Here is a 20,337-nt window from a genome sequence, read left to right as displayed (position 1 = left end):
CTGCTATTCAGTTAGGTTTTCATGTATTTCTTCCCCACTTTATCCTGTACACTCATTTTCAGTGTCACCCTTTTTCACCTTTCTCCAGTGTCATCAGTGCCTCCAGGTCTGGTCTCTGGACCTATCATCCCCTCTCTGACAATTTCTCTTTTAGTTGTAGTTGGACACAATACCTTTATTTATCTATATGTGGTGCTGAGGATTGAACCCAGGGCCTCGCACGTGCTAGGCTAGCGCTCTACTGATGAACCACAACCCCAGGGCCTCGCACGTGCTAGGCTAGCACTCTACTGCTGAACCACAACCTCAGCTCCTCTCTGACAATTTCTAACCTGTCCAAGATGTTCTCTGGGATTGGGTAGAAAGCTGGAATATATGGGACCTTGAGAGCTCACAGGGCAGTTCCTGTGAACTGTTCACCCATCCTTCACTTTCCTTCTTTCCAGGAAAACAAACTGAAGTTCTCTGCCCTCCTAGAGAAGGAATACAAGGTTAAGATCAACCCGTCTTCCATGTTTGATGTGCATGTGAAGAGGATCCATGAGTACAAACGGCAGCTGCTTAACTGCCTGCACATCATCACACTGTACAACCGTGAGTGTGGGTCCCTGGGTGTCTCCTGGCTTCCCTTGTGTGGTTCTAGGTGGCATCCCTCCCTCAAGACCAAGGCTGGCTCAAGACTTGTCTTGCCCACCAGCTTATCTTTGGACCCCTGGCCTTTCTCACACAGAATGTATGTGTGTGAGTGATGTGGCACATTTATTTTGAGCAATGGCTCTATGCTTTACTGTGTGCTCAGTGCCAGAGTCTTAGGTACATAAATGGGTAAGCATTTAAAGGCTCTGTGGGTTTTGAGACCTTGGTGGAGGCAAGGAATAGTCTGCACCAAGGCATGGTTTGGGGTTCAGATTAGCTTTTATTTTAAGATTAGTTATTATTTCTGTAAGATTCATCTTGTTTGGAAATACAGTGCTCATCAGAGACATTTAATGTCTACTTTTAAAAAAGAGTAATATAGGTTCATTTTATATATATATATATATATATACATAATACATATATATGTGTGTGTGTATACACACACACACACATGCACATACCTTATATTGCTTTTGGATATTTTTTTATCTGCTTGCTTATTTATTTATTTACCTATGTTTTGTGGTACTGGGGTTTGAACCCAGGGATGCTCTACTACCAAGCTATATCCCCACCCCTTTTTATTTCTTATTTTAAGTCTTGCTAAGTTGCTGAGGCAGGTCTTAAACTTACAATCCTCCTGCCTCAGCCTCCCAAGTTGCTGGGATTGTATGTGTACCACTGTGCCCAGAACAACATGTTTTAAAAGTGTGTACTCCTCACATACAAGGGTCACTTACAGTGACCAGAGCCAAACAAGATCCTGGGTTAGGCTTTTCTGAAAGTGTAGGTGCAGCTTTTCTTCTGAGCTCTTAGGAAGAACATCTTTCCTTGGTTTGCTACATGGTTAGTTGTCAGTGTTTTTGATGGCTCTCCTCACCAATTGGGAATGAAATGCAGGCATGTGGTGGGGGGCCATGACCATTTGCCACTGCTACCTACCTGTGCCTCTTAGGCTAAAGTGGACACCTAGCCAAACCTGCCTGTCCAGCCTCTAGAGAGGTCTCTGAGGTTGCTAGGTCACTGTGGCTTGCTGGGAAGGGACTTTTTGGTTTAAAGTTGCCTCACTTGAATCTCATTTATTTGTTCTGCAGGAATAAAGAAAGACCCAGCCAAGTCCTTTGTGCCCAGGACTGTGATGATTGGGGGCAAGGTGATATGACTTTCTCTTCACTCCTTTTTTGATATTTTGGCCCAGGATGCACACACTCCCCCTCTGGTTGATGGCAGCTTGCCTACTCCAAAGCCAGGTGCCTGCATTGCACACAGAGTGCCAGTGGGTTCCCAGTCCTGCAAGGGTGCTTATGAGAACAAGGGGCACATTTAGACTCAGTTGAATAAGAGGGAATTAGATGGGAACCTGACTGCTCAGATCCTTAGCCCCAAGGACCAGTCTCAGTGGACCCCATCAGAAGATGTGGTACCCTTTCTCTGTGTTCCCATAGAATCTCATGGCTACTTGTGGCCAAGGGAATATAAGTTAAGTGTAACTGCTACTTCTGTCACATGTAAGGCCATTCTGAGCTCAGCATGGTTCATTTAATTCTCTTTACTATAACACATGCTTGAGTCCTAGACACAGTGTCACCACAGCATCATACTTGGCCAGTATCCTGGTCTTCTTCATCAGAAGATATGGGCTGCAGGGTGCAGCTTCTTTGTGAGATACTGCCCTGGGTCAGCCTTCCATGGTGCATCTACAGTTTGCACTCTTGCTGACAGTATGGCTGGGGTGTGTGATGCACATGCAGGTACCTGTCCTTGTTCTGCAAGCCTTTCCTTTAACTTCAGCATCTGCAGAGGTAACTCAAGGGGAGAGGGCACCTGCTTAGGCCCAGCAGTTGGTAACCTCACCTTGTTTGGTCTTTGCTCACCCCATCACCTGGTATTTTTGAATCAAATTATTTGGATATCATGTTGTTTGTTATTATTTTAGTTTGTAAGGTCCATAATGACATGGACTTTAAAAAAACTTTTATCCTCTTGCCTCTGCCTCTTGAGTTGCTGGTAGTAAGGACATGTGCTACTCCCCTGGCTGAAGTTGTTATTATTTATAATATTACTTTTTGGGTCCTGGGGATCAAATCCAGGGCTTTGCTTGCATATGTTAGGCAAGGACTCTTCCATTGAGCCATACTCACAGCCTCAAAAATATTTTAACTGTTTGAATTAGACCCCAAGGGGGTCTAATGTCCTCACATTGATTGATAAGTCTTTTAATTTTCCTTAATCAGTAGGCTTTCCTTCTATGTCTCCCACCCCCTAAGATGTTTGTTATTGTCTGTCATCCTAGGCTGGCTTTTTCTGAATGTATTCCCCCATTTTGTTCCAGTATATTCTTTAATTTTCTCTCTTTCCTTTAAATTGATAGGTCTAGAAGTCTTTGTTTCTTTTATCTTGTAATTTCTGAAACACTGGACTCAGATAGACTTGAGGCTGAAAGATTTCACAAGTGAAATCTGAGGACTCATGAGAAGTGCTGGATAGAAGCTGAAACCTCTGCAGAGTCAGCCCTTTCCCTTTCCTTGACCCCAGTTGGGGGTTATGCTATAGGGTGTGACCTCTGTGTATCTATTGGCCAAACCAAAGCTGGCTTCTGAGGATCGGTGTTCACCCTCTTATACACCCATATGCCCAGTAGTGTTGCCAGATGCTCCAAGGACCCTTCTTGGACCCAGAGCAAAGCTTAACCCTCCTTAACTTTCTCCCCAAACCCTTTTCTAGGCAGCTCCCGGGTACCACATGGCCAAGATGATCATCAAGTTGGTCACATCCATCGGTGATGTCATCAATCATGATCCAGTTGTGGGTGACAGGCTCAAAGTGATCTTCTTGGAGAATTACCGTGTGTCCTTGGCTGAGAAAGGTAACCCTGGATGCCTTCACTGGATGGAGACTTGCTCCTGTCTGGGCCTGTTGGGGGGCAGTGCTGGCCAGGACCATTCCCAATGTCAGGCAACCTCACTCTGTCCTGGAGACTCGGGTCCCACCTAGCCTGGGCAGGGCTGCAGACTAGCAGTGAAAGACTTCAGAGAATGTCCTCTTATGTCATGAAGCATCTGAAGCATGCCTGAGAAGGCACCTTTGTGTATCTTAGGTGGAATTACTCAGGCTCAGAGGAGGTCCAGAGAGCAAAGCTTTGAACATCCTTGCTCTCTGAACCTTATTGTCCTGCGTGGTCTCATTGTTCCCTACTTTCCTCTCAGCCAGGCCTGCTGCTTCTATGCCCTCCTGTTGGCAGCACACATATCTGGCCAGTGGCTTCTCTCCCCTCTCTTCCCCTCCCCTCCCTTCCCCTGTCTTGTTCACCACCACCTGCTTGCTTTCCAAGTGCACTGCTAATTTCTCATGTACCAGCACCTGTCTCTCATGTCCTGTCTGGGGGTAGCTTGGGACCTGACATTTAGTTTGGGTCTGCTCTATCTTGGCTGGTTCTGGGGAGAACCACCAGGATGTCAGCATGTCCATTTTGAGCTGGATGCCCCTTTCTTGGCAAGAAAGTGATTTGCATAACCAGAAAGAAGGTGGGGAATCTGAGCCTTGAATTCCCACACTCCCTCCTTCCTGCCACTAAGGTTGTGGCAATAAAGACTGCAGGCTGATCTGCTAAAATGTGAGCTCAGGCTGGTCCACCAGAGCTGGCCCTATGGTCTGGCTGCTGCCTGGAATTGCTCCTACTTCATTTGGGTGTCACTTGGTGCTTGAGTGTCTTCTAGTCTTGTTCAAGGGACTGGAAACTTTGATGTTGGTTAGTCCTTCCTGGAACTTCTTTTTTTTTTTTTTTTTTTTGTGATCTGAGGGTTTTATTTATGAAGCTTCTACGGGTTAACATTCCTTGAAGTAATTTTTCTCATGAATCTCCAAGAATGACCATGAACTGTCACGTCACTTTTTTTTTTTTTTTCCCTATTGGTGAACCCCATAAAAAGCCAGAGCGGCAATGGCGATTTAATGGCAGGCATTTAGATATTGTTCTTTATGTTAAGTTATGGGGACCTGACTCAAGCATTCTCCTTCCCTTAAATAATAGTGAAAGCAGAGTCTGGGCTACCTCATAGCATTCATCCTTTTCCCCCTCCTTTTCGAAACGGCAAAAAACCAAACAAAACAGAATGAATAAAGACACAAGTTATATAGACATTTCTCTCTTTTTTCTTTTTCTTTTTTTTTTCTGGTTATCTGGCATTCCTCAGGACTTGCTTTCAAGAATTCTTACATTGGATATTCACATAGACTTGTGATTCAGGTTTCCAAGGTAACATGGAAATTAAAAAAGTATTAACAAGGGAATCCAGATGAATTTAGAAAGGTAGATCTAAGGTGTTCAAGTTTAGGAAGGTGAATGTCCCTTTTTATTTTCATAATTACGATAGGCAAAATAAATACAGAATTTGAAAGTTTGACCACACTACAAAAGAGGCATCTAACTCATAATGACTATCTGGGGGTGGGTGGAGAAAAAAAAGAAAAACAAAATTCTAGAAATTTGCATAGAGAAGTTTCAGAAAAGTGACTCAATGCCATGACTTCAGCATTCTTAATTTATAACTCAAGACTTCACTAGCTTAAGCAATATACTTGGAAACTCTAATATAAGGCAAATATAAAGTGGGCTCCACAGAAGTTATAATCTTGTTTGTGAGACCCAATAGAATATTACAAAACAGAGGATGGTTGTGTGTGTGTGTGTGTGTGTATTTATTAACTGAGTGCTCCTTCAACTGAGGATATATATATATATATATATATATATATATATATATATATACATACATACATACATACATATAATATCATATTATTATAATAAAATATAAAATATTATATATATCATATATCTCATAGTAAAATTATATTATGTATATTCAATCACATTACAGTATACTCACTCTCTAAACACAGGGTCCTTGCCTTCTTCAAAGAGAAGGATATTGAATTTTGCTTTCTCTTAATAGAGTTTTGTATTAAGTTTCTCATAAGAAAAGTATAGATATAAATCAGTTGATTTAGGGTCAGAGAAAGCAATGAAATTGTTGAAAGCATCTTATAATTTATTTGTTATAACCATCCAATATTGCATAACAAAATCCCTCTCTCTAGGGGAAATATAATGTTTCTGTTGTTGTTGTTGTTATTTTTTATTTTTGCAGTAGTGTGGATTGAAAGCAGTGGTGCTGTACCATTGAGCCATATCTCCAGTTCTTTTTTATTTTGAGATAGGGTCTCATTAAGTTGCTAAGATTGGCCTTGAACTTCTAATCATCCTGCCTCTGTTTCCCAAATAGCCGTATTACAGGCATGGGTTACCAGGCCTGGCATGATGTTTCTTTTATTTATTTATTTATTTTTTTTATTGTTGGTCGTTCAAAACGTTACATAGTTCTTAATACATCATATTTCACAGTTTGATTCAAGTGGGTTATGAACTCCCAATTTTACCCCGTATACAGATTGCTGTATCACATCAGTTACCCTTCCATTTATTGACATAATGCCTTTCTAGTGTCTGATGTATTCTGCTGTCTGTCCTATTCTCTACTATCCCCCCTTCCCTCCCCTCCCCTCCCCTTTTCTCTCTCTACCCCTTCTACTGTAAATCATTTCTTCCATTTGTATTGTCTTTAAAAAAAAAAAAAAGAAAGTGTGTGTGTGTGTGTGTGTGTGTGTGTAAGTAAGTAAGTAAGTTGTAGATGGACATAATACTCTTTCTCTTATTTATTTTTATGTGGTGCTGAGGATCGAACCCGGTACCTCCATGTGCTAGGCAAGTGCTCTACCACTGAGCTCCAACATCCTGAGACTTCTAACTAAATTGTCTTGCTGTCCTTCCTGCTCTCTGGAAGCCCCTCTTCACCTTTATTTTGAGACCAATTGACTACTGCTTATTTTTAGAACTGGCCATGGGGGCACCAGTCTGGGGCTTCAGTGCTGGGGTCTAGATTCCTCACGGTTTTTCCTGGTTCCTTGGATGTGCCACAGCAACACCTAGCTGTTACAAGCTGTGCTGCTGTGCCACAGTGCTGGGGCCTGGGGATGCCTTTTCCTTTTTATCCTGACACCTTGGCTTGGCCTTCATCTCTTTAGAGCTCCTGCTGCCCTGCTACTCTATCACCTTTCTTCCCTTCCTGAGGAGGGGCTGGGCTCTGGTGCTGGCTGAGTTGAATTGCTGCCTGCTGGGCTGAGGAAGCACTGGCAGCTGTGGCACTAGTTAAGGACCAACACTGAGATCAAGGTGTCCAGCCAGGGTATGTTCCTTGGCAGTGATCTGTGCTGTTTCTAGCCTGCCACCTTATGAGCACAGGAAGCCTGAGTTTGGGAGAAACCATGAAACTGCAGCCTCTGGCTGGGTGTTTGTGCCTACTCTGTGCATACTCAGTAATTCCCATGCACATGAACTTTAAGAATTGCTTTTAGCCTTTCCAGTCCTCTGGTTCTACAGGAGTCCAGGTTCCTCCTGAAATGATCCAAAGAGCCTTATGGGATGATTAAGATGTCAATGTCATGGGAATGAAGGAAACATATTATCAGCAATTCAGGACTGGGCACCCACTTCACTTGTATTTACCTGGTCCCTGGAGAGTTCCCGAACAAGAATCCTATGCTACTTGTGGGACTTTTCAGGGGTTTTCATCTTGGGCCCTCTGCCTTAGGCTCCTCCAGTCAAGAAGGGGAGCCCTGTGGAGGCCAGTGGCCACTTTGGTACTAGGTGCTTGATGGCTGCCTGGTCTCTTGGTCCCCCTGGTCCTGGAGTGACTGGGGCTGGTTGGTCCTGTGGTGAGCCCAGCAGCCTCAGGATGGAAGTTTCCCATCCTAGGATCTCCTGCTGATGGGGTTGGGAGGAGGGAGTGTGGTGTGAGAAAAATGAAACGAAAGGGTCTGGGGCTGACCTGCCTCCCGTTCATTGTAGTGATTCCAGCTGCTGACCTGTCACAGCAGATCTCCACCGCGGGCACTGAGGCCTCAGGCACAGGCAACATGAAGTTCATGCTGAATGGGGCACTCACCATCGGCACCATGGATGGTGCCAATGTGGAAATGGCTGAGGAGGCTGGGATTGAGAACCTCTTCATCTTTGGCCTTCGGGTGGAGGACGTCGAGGCCCTGGACCAGAAAGGGTGCAAGTCCCTGCATGTGGAAGCTTTGGGGGAGGGAGGACATGGAGGGCAACTGGGTCTAGGGGCTAAGGCTGGGCAGGGGTTTGCTACCCCACCGCTGTGGGAAAACTGGAATCACCAGTCTCTTCATAAGCCCAAAGCATCTGGATCCTAGCTAGGCCATCCCTGTGCTTGTCTCCATGGCAGAGTCCACGGAGTCCAGATCAGGGGCTCCTCTTCCAGGAAAGGTTTTTATAAGTCACTGTTAGGGCAGGGTCTCTTAGAGCGGCACTCTTAGCCAGGATGCAAGTAGGACAGTGCCCAAAGACGTGGAAGCAAGTGGGCAGGCACCTCTATTGCTGAGAGCATTAGCCAATCGAGAGCACCTACCATTGAGGTTCCTGGTCTAATTTGTAAATTATCTTTTTATTTTGAAATAGTTTTGGGTTTTCAGAAAACTTGTAAACACAGTAGAGAGAGCTCCTGTCTACCTCACTCCTGGTTTCTCCTGTTGTTACATCTTACTAATCAGTGTGGTGCATTGTCAAAATTAATTAACCTATAGTGGCACATTGTAAATTCTTAGTTCATGCCACATTGTGATTCTGCCAGCTTTTCCATGAATGCCCTTTTCTGCCCCAGGACCACATCCAGGGTACCCCATTGTGATTGGTCAGTTCTCCTCTAGTCTGTGACAAATTCTCAGTCTTCCTTTGTTTTTCATGATCTTGACATTCATGAGGAGTCATGGCCTCATTCTGAGGGCTAATTTAAAAGAAAAGTTATTGTTTTCTAGTTGCCTTTTGTAGCTCTTGGGAAATCAGTGAAGCCTTACACAGCAGTCAGATGAAACCCAAATGTCACCTTAAAACTCAGAACAGTGTCCTTGTCATCCAGAGAGCTCACATGCCCACATAGAGTTTTCACCTGTCCCTCCCTCAGGTCTTCTGCACTGTCCTGCATCCTGGGACCTGCATGTTTTCATGTCCCCTTTGCCTCCCTGCCCCTCCCCCCAAATCACCTCCCAGCCCCGAGATGGGCAGGGCTGGTTCTGTCTCATCTTGTCTGGTTTTATTTCCTCATCCTGGGGGCCAGCCAAAGGTGATCTAACAGGGCAGCCTGTTTTTAAAAGCTCTGCCCAGGATTTCAGTGAGGCAAGTTTGTGAGCAACCTGGTGGTCTCTAGTAGAAATGATGTGAGCTGTGCATGTAATTGTACATCTCCTGGGAGCTGTATTTCTTTGAATAATAGAGGGAGCTGGTGGAATTGACTTTAGGCTTATAGGTCATCACTACTTGAACCACATGTGTCTCAAGAGCCTGGTAGCCTCAAGTGGTTAGTTGTTGATGACCCGTATCTCCAGGGCCAACCTGGGACAGGAACTATACCAGGCACAACATGTCTCCACCACTTGTCCCCTAGAGGTTCCCACTTGGGGGACACTAGGCATTGATGTCCTCTTCTCCCTGCAGGTACAATGCCAGAGAGTACTATGAGCGCCTGCCGGAACTGAAGCAGGCCATGGACCAGATCAGCAGTGGCTTCTTTTCTCCTAAGGACCCACACTGCTTCAAAGATGTGGTCAACATGCTAATGTACCATGACAGGTGGGACACACCCTCTTGTCTGTTTTGGCTTCCCTAGTTAGCTGTCCATCAGTTCCCACCTTTAGGACAGTTGGAACCTCCTGGAGAATAGGGAAAGTTCACATTTGTGACATGATACTCTCTCCCCCTCACCCCACAAGACCTTATGGCCAGCTGGGAGAATCACAACTAAAAGTAAGGGTGGGAGGTTGTGGGAGCCTATGTCAATGCCTTGGGGGACCCCAGCAGTAGGAGACAGGCCAACACAAGAGCAAGAGGCTGGAGGAGGTGTCCCTGGGCTGACACTGTCCCTGGGCATCAGATACCGTTGTGTTCTCAAGAGGCCAGTAGAGGGCAGTCGGGGAGCATAGGCAGAATGCCCCTGAACCAGCAGGGAGGTGATTGGGAGGGTGGTGGAACTGTGGCTCTCAGGACACACCATAGTTAAAATAGAACTTGCTTGTGACATCATAAAGTTATAATGAGGCTGGCATTTTATCACAGTGCAATGAACACATGGCTGTAAAAGATGTACAATCATATAACAGGTTAACTGATTGATACTATTTCTGTCTTATGACAGTTTTTTGCTAGTGAAAGTTGAATCTGATGAATCCCTGGAATTAACCTCTCTTCTACTTTCACAAGTCTTTTACTTAGTTTTGGTTTTGCTCTTTGAGGACTGTGTTATCCACCAGCTTCAGTCAGACTAGATCTTGAGCAGTTCATGTGTGGGTTGAAGCTAGACCCTGCTGAGATGTGAGGAAGGAAGAGGGTCTTTTTTTTTTGAGGCAGGGTCTTGCTGAGTTGGCTGAGGCTGACCTCAAACTTGGTATTGTCCTGTCTCAGCCTCCCGAGTCACTGGTTTTACAGACATGTGTCACTGCACTAAGCAGGAAGGAATTTTAAAGTTTGTGAATTGTGAATTTTATGAACTGTGCTTTTATTCTCAACAGTGAACAAAAGTGCATATCTATATTCATAAATTTGCATTTTTGCCTAGAACATCAGGGACCACAAATAACCCTTTCCTCTGTCACCAATTCTCAGACTTGGAATAGATCGCTATATGGCAGTGTCACTCATCAGGTGTGTCTTGGCCCTGGCAGTGAAATAGGCTGCTGCTTTGGGTCTGCACAGGATAATATGGGTGTGTGCAGCTCTAGTAGCCCTGTATGTGCTGGTAGTGCTGTAAACACCAGTTTCCTTAAAGGAATATTGGGTTGAAATAAGATTTTTTATCAAATAGCATCTCCTAGACATAAATGTTGCTCATAGGGAAGCCCTATAGTCAGATGGATCTGGCACAGCCTAGCCCCACAAATGGGGTGGCTTTTTCATTCCAGCCCCTAACAGAGCTGTAGGATGAGGGCTGGGCCAGGCAGGTGATTTCTGATCTCTGGCTGAGGGATTGTCCCCTAGGACCACATGGCAGGCTGCTCTGGGCAGGGCTTCTCACCCACTGCCATTTACCAGCCTGGCTCAGTGTCCTGTCCTAATTTCAGGTTCAAAGTGTTTGCAGACTATGAAGCCTACATGCAGTGCCAAGCCCAGGTGGACCAGTTGTACCGGGTAAGATTTGTGGGCTCCAGGGCCAGCTAGGTGGTTTGTTACAGACTTGCTGAGTCAGATTTTTCATTTCCCAAACTGTGGAAGCAGGTTCTTGGCCAAAGCTAGAGGGGATTGGGGCTGTGATTTGTCTCTCATGTGCTCTGTCAGTCTCTAGGGCAACCCTGTCACTTCCTGTCTTGGGGAAACAGCTTTCATAGCTGAGAGTAGGAACATGGGACTTGGAAACTGAGTTCCCTAGTGGGGCTCTTGGAGGAACCCTTTTCCCTCAATTTGGAATGGCTTGGAAGAGTCAGGCCTTTCTGAAGAGACCCTACTGGTGCTGGGTATAATTTTGGGGCAGCTGTAAGGCTATGATGGAAGATAGGAGATGGGTGAGGCCCAGGACAGAAGACTGCTTGACCATCTCCCATGGACATTGGATCTACCTGTGGCAAGTGCTTACCCCTGCTGGTGTTTCTGTGCTATATATGTATGTGACGGGCTACCCTTTCTTAGCTTCTTGCCCCTTACATGTAGTCATTCCGTAGGAATTCCCCTATTCTCTGAGCACATGAGTATAATATCTTCTTCCCAGGCTTATCTAGAAAACAGACCTGACATTCCGGAAGCTCAGGCTCTCTTGGGAGCTCTTGGCCCCAGTAAAGGTGCCAAAGATTAATCAGTCTTTCCCTCCCCCACAGAACCCCAAGGAGTGGACCAAGAAGGTCATCAAGAACATTGCCTGTTCTGGCAAGTTCTCCAGTGACCGGACTATTACTGAATATGCACGGGACATCTGGGGAGTGGAACCCTCCGACCTGCAGATCCCACCTCCCAATATCCCCAAGGACTAGGTGCCCTGTGAGCAGGACCAGCGGGCTTTTGTTTGGTTGATTTTGCACATCATGCCAGTTTTCAAGCACTTTGCCAGCAGCTAGTGGTTCCTGCTTTTCTCAGTGCTGGTTCTGGGAGGGGCTGTAGGGTCGAGAGGGTGTTTTTGAAGACGGGGGCAAGGAAGGAAGATGCTAGGAGTGGGGGACATCTTCCTGCTTTCCTGTAGAGGAAAGAATTCTCAGTACAGATGGGCAAAGCTGACCCCCATAGCTTCAGCCAACCATCCCCAGAGAGGGTAGGTAGGAGGTAGAGCCATCTCATGGGCTCCCTGAAAATTTGCACACATATTTAGTTTTGATTCTCTGGATTCTGGGGCTTGGGCAGGTGTCTGTGGTGAAGCTTGGGGACATGTATTTCCATAGAACCTGGGCAGGGCTAAGCCCAGTGTGGTCTCCTTGGCCAACTGTTTTCTATCCCTGTTGGGGAGTCAAATCCTTCAGGCATCATCATCATGGCTGCCTGTCTTCTGATCCCTGTCCATGGCTCTTCTCCTGGTATATGGGCTCTGCCTTTTGTAGTCATCTTGGGAGCCATGTGGGTGCCCTAGACTCGGGACATCTGGGAAGGAACATTGGGGAAGGACTTGTTTTGGTGTCTCAGAGGCATTGGTTAAGACAGGCTGGCTGAAGCAGGGTTAGCTTGGTTTTTCTTTTTCAAAAGAAAAATTACTCAAGGAAATGAAACTAATCTCTTGTTTTAGCAACTAAAAATTGCACTTGGTCAATTTTGGGTCTGTAGGAGGCCATGCTAGGGCTGTTTTTGCCTGGCTGGAGGTAATAACTAGCCACTGTGCCCAACAAGACTAGCTGCCTATCCTGTACTGGGGCCTGAGGCAGGGCTGCTGACTCTGCTGTGGATCTGTACCCTCCTGACACCTCCCATCCATATCCTGGGGTGCATTTTTCTGTTGTACATACAAAGACTATTCTTCCCCTTCCACCAGTGCAGCATCCTGGTCTGCAAAAAGGAGCAGTGGACCAAGAGGACCTGTTTCCATTGTACTCATACAGTAGGCCTGGGAGGGAATTGAGGGTGAGCCCTCTCAGCCAAACCCCTCCTCAGGCTGAGGCTACGGGGCAGAACCTAGCACGAGTCTAGTGCTGCCCATCTCCAGTCAGTTGGTGGTTGGAGAAGTCAGATGGAAACACCCTTCCAAAGGCTTCCATACTTTGCATGCCAGACCTGAGGTGCCAGGGAAGGCTTTTCCCTCACCCCAGCTTTGCTGGGGAGGATTTGCTCACAGTGCACAGTTCCACCAGAACCACTGGGGTCTTTTTTTGGGTGGTGGCAAACTCTGGGGCTATGGTCATCTGCTGTGAGGCCACATTCCCTGAAGCTGGCTGTGGGTGGCCACAACCCTACCACTTGCTGTTACTGCTTGGTATGAGAAACTGATTAAACCTTTTTGCCCATGGTTAGTGGATGTTGTGTCTGTTTCACTCACTGCACACAACACTGTGAGGGTTCTATAGGAGGTGGGAGGGTGCAGGCCTGAGGCCAGGGTGATGACCTTGGCAGATGGGCTTCAGTTCTTTGTAACCTGTGCCAGTGCTGAATTATGGTTCCAGAATTATGTGTTCTGGTTTCAAAGACAAAGAGTTCTCATCCCCACCGTGTGGGACTTACCTGTTCTTTAAAAAGTCATCAAATCCAACCATGTGAAACACTTTACTGGCAATAGAATGAAAGTATTTGCATTAGTGTGAATGTATTGGTCCCTCTCTGCACTTACTGCCTCTGCCACTAGTTCCTGGGCCTGGAAACCAAATCATCTCCTGAATTGTATCTATAGCTGCAGAAAAAAATCAGGAGCTGTGTGCAGTGGCACCTCCTGAATTCCAAGCAATTCAGGAGGCTCAAGCAGGAGCATTGCTAGACCAGCCTCAACAACTTAGGGAGACCCTATTTCAAAAATTCAAAAAGAGCTATCAGGTGTAAAGCACCCATGTTCAATATCCAATATAAAAAAAAAAAAAGAAAGGAAAAAACTATTGCAGGTTGATATAGTGCCATGGACTTCCTTGTCTTGGCATCTGGCAAGTTCTTCTCACAGTTTCACTTCTATCCCATGCTGTTGTCAGTGCCAAAATGAGTCTACTACAATTCCCAGGTTTGGGAGGCTGTCCTGAGATTCCTGGGACACAAGTGCAGCTGCACAGTGCTTTACCCCCAAGATGTCACATCTCCTAGCTTCCTTTTTTTTTTTTTTTTCAAAGAAAGACTGGTCCTGATTGATCTTACATTAAATGGTCTGAAACCCACAATGTAAGCTTTGTTGCTGTTTGTGGAAATTTTCATTTAACTGATAGATAATAGCAAAGCAGCTGCCAGCTCAGGGCTCCCTTACATTCCTTCTTTAGTTTGCCTGTTACACACTTGTAAAAAAAACCCATTTGTATTTTAAATGTTTTTCTACATCTTGTCTCATTTCCCCACCAATGAGTCTGAAGTAACTTGCAGAGACAGAAAAAAAGACTGGCCCAGGTAGAGGCACAGCAGTCACCTCTGCTAAGGTGTCAGGAACTTCAGTGTGAAACAGAGTCCATGGCCTGGATTTGCACTTCAGACTACTATTGCCTTATACAAGGGCTGCCTTGGTCTTGTGTGCCTTGAAGCCCCCTGGCATACACCAGTTATGCAAAAAGGCTGTGAAAGGCAGGGCAAGTATCCCAGCTCTGAGGGCTGTGACTTGTAGTGGCAGTGCACTCAGATCCTGCTTTTGGGTGAGCTGTCTACAGGTGGCAGAAGACTGACCCTGGTTACATGCCAAGAGTCTTGTCAGGAAGAAGATACTTAAATGTTTTCACAAACTGACCTTATTCCAACCTTGGAATGGGAAAGGTATTTGTTTTCTACTTCTAGAATCACTGTAGGTCTAAGGTACCTCAGAATGGAGAGGATATATACTGTGCTGGGCTCAGCCCCCCTCCCCCACCAGTCCATAGGTGCTAATACTGGGCATACCGACAGCTGAAAAGTTCTATAGCCTGAGGACCTAGAGGAGGAAGGCTAGGCATCAGCAGAGGCTGAGTCCCCAGGAGACCTGCACTGTCCCATCTGTTAGATGCAGAAGGCAGGAAGACAAAACCAACAGGAGAGCCCCTTGGGCTCCAACACCTAATCTTACTTAAGCAATCCCCCTGCTGCCCTTCTCAGAGGTTCCTTAGCCTGCCATGTGACTGGCAGATGTCTAGTGACCCTATTCCACCTTGCTGGGAGTCTGCACATGTGGGTGATATTATGGGTTCCAGTAGCTGCAGGAAGGGCTGGTTTGACCATAAGCCAAACAACATATCCATTAGTTCAAGAGACACTGGGAAATGAGATGATGTTCAGTGCATGTGCTCTGCAGTGGAGGTCCTTTTGGGGACCTCAGGCTGTGTGTATGCTGGCTTGACACTGCAACAGGGACAGCATTGCCTGGCTAGGCTTCCATTTTAGGAAAAAGCTACCACGTTGGTAAAGGCTTTGCCCACTAAAGGAAACCCTGGTGTCTGGAAAGAGAGAACCTCCCTCCTCCCATCCAAAAGCAGGGATCCAGAGCTGGGGCTGTGGGAGAACCTGGGAGGCAGGGAGGCACTGCTGATCCTTTTTGCTGTGCAGAATGAAGAACAAACAGACCACCACCACAATTTTATTCTTAAATAAATGCTCAGTCTACGGCCAGGTTAGGAGGACAGGTGGGTGGAATGAGAGAAGTGCAGATCCCGGGCACTCTTGCTGTGGGTGAGCGGACACCCAGGGGAGGCAGAGTTGGCCCAGAAAGGCAAGCAGTATGCACAGGGCCAGAGGAGATAATCCAACTGCTGGAGTCCGTTCTGCCTGTGTCTGGAAGGGCAGAAATAAGCCATGTCTCCACACTCTTGGCAGGTGGTGTCAGAAAGCTCAGAGTGGTCCCGAGCCCCTGAGCCCCCTGCCCAGGCTCTCCATGCCTGGCTCAGAAAGTAAGGGATCAACCAAGTGGGGCCAAGTGCGCTGCTGCTGTAAGTGTTCCCAGCAAGAGCTCAGATAGAGTGGCAGGAGAGGGAGAGTGGCCCCATGCCTGCCACCAACACCGTCCACACAGATACATGTTTGGTCACCGGCAGGACCTCTTTGCCTGCCTGGCTGCATCTGAGTCCTCTCTCCAGGTATGCACCAGGCTCTTGAGCACCGCAGGTGTGGCACTCCCTGGGTTCCAGGGGCCGGGGCTGCAGACCAGAGGAAAAGGGGAGGAGGGCAGGTCTTCATGCTCCCTTCCCAGGCCAGGTTCAGTGCTGGCGCTCAGCTTCTGACTTCCCTAGGAATTCCCTAGATCAAAAGAGGACAAACGGCCAAATTACTGAGCTCAGACCAAAGATTCCATCCCAGTGATCCTCAAGTAGCTGAAGAAGCAGAGGGCACACAGAGGAGGGGGCAAAGAATCTAAGGAGCACCGTGCTCCTGAATAGAAAAATACTGAGGTAAGCGGAGCACAAATGGCATTGTACTGTGTCAAATCCAGGCCAGGGCTTCCATCCCTTATTCTAAAATTTAGCTCTATACTCAGTCTAAATTCTCTGTAATATATTCCTGTTATGGTTTGGAGATGAGGTGTCCCCCAAACACTCCTGTGTTAATGAAGGAATGTTCAGAGGTGAAATGATTAGATAATGAGAGCTGTCACCTAATCCATCCTAGTTTGAATGGACTAACTGGGTGGTAACTGTAGGCAGGTGGGCATAGCTGGAGGAAGTAGGTCACTGGGAGCATGGTTCATTTGGTACCTCTCTCTCTTCCCCACCTTCCCTACCACCTTCCCTACCACACTTCCACCTCAATGTTCTGTCTCATAAAAGGTCCAGAGCAATGGAGTCTATGGGATTGTGGACTGAGACCACTAAAACTATGAGCCCCAAAGAAACTTTACCTCCTCTAAGTTGTTCTTGGTCACAGCAATGAAAAGCTGGCTAACATAATTCCTTTTAAAATGGAAAAAAATTACAACCCTGAAGCAAATCTATACTTTCTTAGGTCTCATATCCCAGTGGCAAAGGATGATAATCCTTTAAAGAAATGCAACTTTGCCTCGGGAACTCTCAAAGGCAGCTAGAGAGGAGCTGAAGTTGGAAGTAGAATTACACATGAGTTATACCTCCCTAGAGTTGATTCAGGCAAGCAATTTTAGTCACTGCAGGAAGAAACTATCACTGTGACCTACTTCTCAAAGCCTACTGGCACAAAACAGCAAAAATTACCCTATTATTAACAGCGACAGCAGACTCTATGCAGCCCAATGCTCCATTTAAGCACTACACATCATCCTCTGACTGTCTCGTGCACAGAGAAATTTAGCATCTTGCTTGAAGTCACATGGCTGGTGTTGGGGCCTGTCTATTCTTTGTTTTTAGTACTGGGGATGGAATCTAGGGGTACTTTATTACTGATCTACATCCCCAGACGTTTTTTAAATTTTTTATTTTGAAGCAGGTTCTTGCTAAGTAACTTAGGGCCTAAGAGGCTGAGGCTGGCCTTGAATCTGTGATCTTCCTGCCTCAGCCTCCCGAGTTGCTGGGATTACAGGCATGTATCATCATGCCCAGCAGCCTGTGTCCTTTGACAGGAAGGTGAGGCTGGGCAGCAATCTAGACAGAAGCATAAGTGAAGGGGTAGTTTGGTCCATTCCAAACTCTGCCCTTTGTCACCACTGCCAAGGCCTCACTCTCATATTTGGGCTCTGTTCTCTGAGGTACAGTCCCTGTTCTATCAAAGATTCTGGCCACGTTGAGGCATCCAGGAACACAGCATCTCCTTGAACAGTAGCTGGGGTCAGGCTTTTGAAGAGCTTGAGGCAGTGGCAGATATGTATTTGAGTGCTCCTATATATGTGTGGCCATCTGTGAGCTGGGAACGGACTTGTGTGCTGCCCTATGTATGTTCTCATGGTCCTGTATGACCTTTACAATGGGAAGATCACCCACTCCTCTGAGCATGGGTGCAGTCCAAGATGGAGAGAACATAAACTTTCCAACCCTTCTGTGATGTTAATAGAAGGCTCTTAAGTTATTCTGGCTCTGGGCCCCATTGAGCTCCTCAAACAACTTCAGTGGCTGCCACAGGCTGCATGCCCAAGGCATGAGCCACTACTCCCCAGATGAGGTCCCTAGGTGAGAAGAGAAGGTCTTACCTCAGTATCCGTGGAAGCTCGGGGCTCTTGTAGATGTATTTGTGCCTGTAGCCAAGGTCTGAATGAAAGGGGATAAACTGAACTTTGAAGTCTCGGAAGCTTCGAGATGGTGCAGCAATGTTATAGAGCTGGAGGGAGGGAGAGATGGTTCAGAGCCCAGAGATGGCACCTGGCATGGAGGCCCAGGACCTGAGGGAGACCTGCCTGCAGCCTCTCCTCCAAAAAGACCAGTCTGGCTGCTTCCACCAAAGAACATCCCAAGCTCTCATGTACACTTTTGCCGCTGCTGCTGGTCACAGCCATGGGTTGGGGCAGTGGACTTAGGGAACAGGGCTTGAGCTGAGAGGAGCCAGACCTTAGGCTTTGCTCCTCATCTTCAGCAAGCCTACTGTTCAAGACCTTTTCTCTGTTCTTGCTTCCCAGACTGCCCTCAGCTGGTCCTCAAGGGAGCAGCTAGCTGGACAATGGCAGGGATGATGCAATGGTAGCGGGTGAGGAGAACCCTGGGATGGAGAGTGTGCTTCTCAGGCTTAGCTGTGTGTTCCTGGGTCAAGGCCAATCAACAATCTGGCTCATAATTTGTCCCGTCTCAGCTCCCTCCCTCCTTTTCTGTAGATGGCTGGGGGTGCATGGGTCTGAGTGTACACTTCTGGGCAGCTTTGTGTCCTCCTACATGACTTCATTATCTGTGCACTTTATGGAGCTCATATGTGGGTAGAGGCTTTTCCAGGCAAAAAATGTTCTGAGCATGGGGCTGAATCTGCCAGTGAAGCCCAGCACTCATCCCTCCAGATTCCCCTTGCCTCTTCCCATTGCTGTGCCTATGCAGTACTGTCTAGCCCACTCCTTCCCACAAGTCTAACCCTGCTTCCTGGCAGCAAAGTCAGCAAAAACCAATGCTGAGGCAACACATATAACACAGAATTCTTCTCATATAAGTCTCATCCCAAAGGCAAGAAAACAGACTAGAAGTTTCTGTATTAGTTCTACCAGCTAGGACCTCTGCTTTGAGGTTGGGGATCCTCATTATTCAGGGTCTTTCCCCATCAGCTCATAACTGAGGAGTCCTCCTGACCAAGTCCCAAGTTGGCCTTGGCTCTTGAACATGGATAGCTCTCCACTTGAGAAGAATCCCAGTGTGGGGACCCATTAGTTATTCATTTATTTTTCATAGTTCCTCATGTGGGAAGCATCGGTAGTCTGGCCCCAACCCATACTCTGCTACCAGACCTCTCATGCCCTTCTGAAAAGATGTGGAGGGGATACAGCAAGGACAAAGTGGTCTCTGAGGCTAACATGGCCTGAGCCCACTTCTTCCCTGTCTGCCCATGTCCAGTCCCACATGCTGGGGCACAAGCCCAGGACACCCACCTTTCTGCCAAGCTGGAAGGGCACGACGGGGTCATCTTCAGCATGCAGGATAAGCAGGGGACAGGAGATGTGCTTCACACTGTGGAGGGAGAGAAAGAGGACCAGCTATAGACTGGGGAGAGGGTGGCGTTGTCTGGACCCTCCACCAAGGCAGGGATCTGGGTTTAGGTTTTACTGTGGTTCTTAACAGGTATGTCTTTACTAGAAAATGAAAAGATAATTTATTAGTTTTTTTCTTTAAATCAATATGTATTCCAGTTAGGGGATAAGTGTCAATTAAATTTAGAGATCAATTCATTCCCCAAATTTTGCCCCTGAGTATTTTCTAAAAATTGAGAATGTTTATTTTGCCAGTTTGCATGTTCTTTAAAAGTTACAAAAAATACTTATGAACTGAATAATTTACATGGGCCAAGAAGTTACTGCAGGGCTGGGGATGTGGCTCAAGCGGTAGCGCGCTCGCCTGGCATGCGTGCGGCCCGGGTTCCATCCTCAGCACCACATACAAACAAAGATGTTGTGTCTGCCGAAAACTAAAAATAAATATTAAAATTCTCTCTTTTTTTTTTTTTAAAAAGAAGTTACTGCAAATGAATGTTACTATGAATACATGTTGGTAGAAAAAGTCAATATCTTTTATCTTTGGTGTAAATGACATTTAAGGTCACTCCAGCTCTAAATGTTTATAAATTAAAATTTCAGAAGGTTCAATAGAGCCAGATCCCTTTAACAAACCATGTAACAAAAGGGACAAACTCCCAGGATTGGACAGGGTCTGAACTCTCCTGTCAGTCCAACACTGAGGTGGCTGCTGACTACAGTCTCCATCTTTTTTTGTGTGTGTATGTGGTACTGGGGATTGAACACAGGACTTCTCTATCACTAGGTCAAACCCCCAAGCCCTTTTTGACAGGGTTTTGCTGAATTGCCTCGGCTAAACTTGAACTTGTTATTCTCTTGCTTCAGGTCCCGAGTAACTGAACTTACAGGCATGTGCCCTGGTGCCTGGCTCGAGTCCCCAGTAGGGACGTGTCTTCCACAAGGGCAATGCTGGTGC

The 20,337-nt window shown here is 46.6% G+C and overlaps 2 protein-coding genes across 2 annotated transcripts in view; one reads left to right on the top strand and one right to left on the bottom strand.

Annotated features, from left to right (window-relative positions):
• Nucleotides 1-13,166, top strand: part of Pygb (glycogen phosphorylase B) — a 43,759-nt gene extending 30,593 nt beyond the window's left edge. The window contains exons 14-20 of the mRNA XM_026393046.2: nucleotides 447-594; nucleotides 1,734-1,792; nucleotides 3,364-3,505; nucleotides 7,547-7,754; nucleotides 9,206-9,340; nucleotides 10,825-10,891; nucleotides 11,572-13,166. Coding sequence (XP_026248831.2) covers nucleotides 447-594; nucleotides 1,734-1,792; nucleotides 3,364-3,505; nucleotides 7,547-7,754; nucleotides 9,206-9,340; nucleotides 10,825-10,891; nucleotides 11,572-11,724 — 912 coding nt within the window. The 3' untranslated portion in view covers nucleotides 11,725-13,166. The remainder of the gene's footprint in view (nucleotides 1-446; nucleotides 595-1,733; nucleotides 1,793-3,363; nucleotides 3,506-7,546; nucleotides 7,755-9,205; nucleotides 9,341-10,824; nucleotides 10,892-11,571) is intronic.
• Nucleotides 13,167-15,385: 2,219 nt separating this feature from the next.
• The window catches only part of Abhd12 (abhydrolase domain containing 12, lysophospholipase), a 79,891-nt gene continuing 74,939 nt past the window's right edge, over nucleotides 15,386-20,337 (bottom strand). Inside the window, exons 11-13 of the mRNA XM_026393037.2 lie at nucleotides 19,281-19,359; nucleotides 17,910-18,037; nucleotides 15,386-16,054 (exon numbers count right to left, since the gene is read on the bottom strand). Of these exons, the coding sequence (XP_026248822.1) occupies nucleotides 16,015-16,054; nucleotides 17,910-18,037; nucleotides 19,281-19,359 (247 nt within the window). The 3' untranslated portion in view covers nucleotides 15,386-16,014. The remainder of the gene's footprint in view (nucleotides 16,055-17,909; nucleotides 18,038-19,280; nucleotides 19,360-20,337) is intronic.

This window comes from Urocitellus parryii, chromosome 6, assembly GCF_045843805.1.
Source record: "Urocitellus parryii isolate mUroPar1 chromosome 6, mUroPar1.hap1, whole genome shotgun sequence".
NCBI lineage: Eukaryota > Metazoa > Chordata > Mammalia > Rodentia > Sciuridae > Urocitellus > Urocitellus parryii.
The sequence above is the reverse complement of the archived record's forward strand: the minus strand, read 5'-3'. Positions and strand labels throughout refer to the sequence as shown.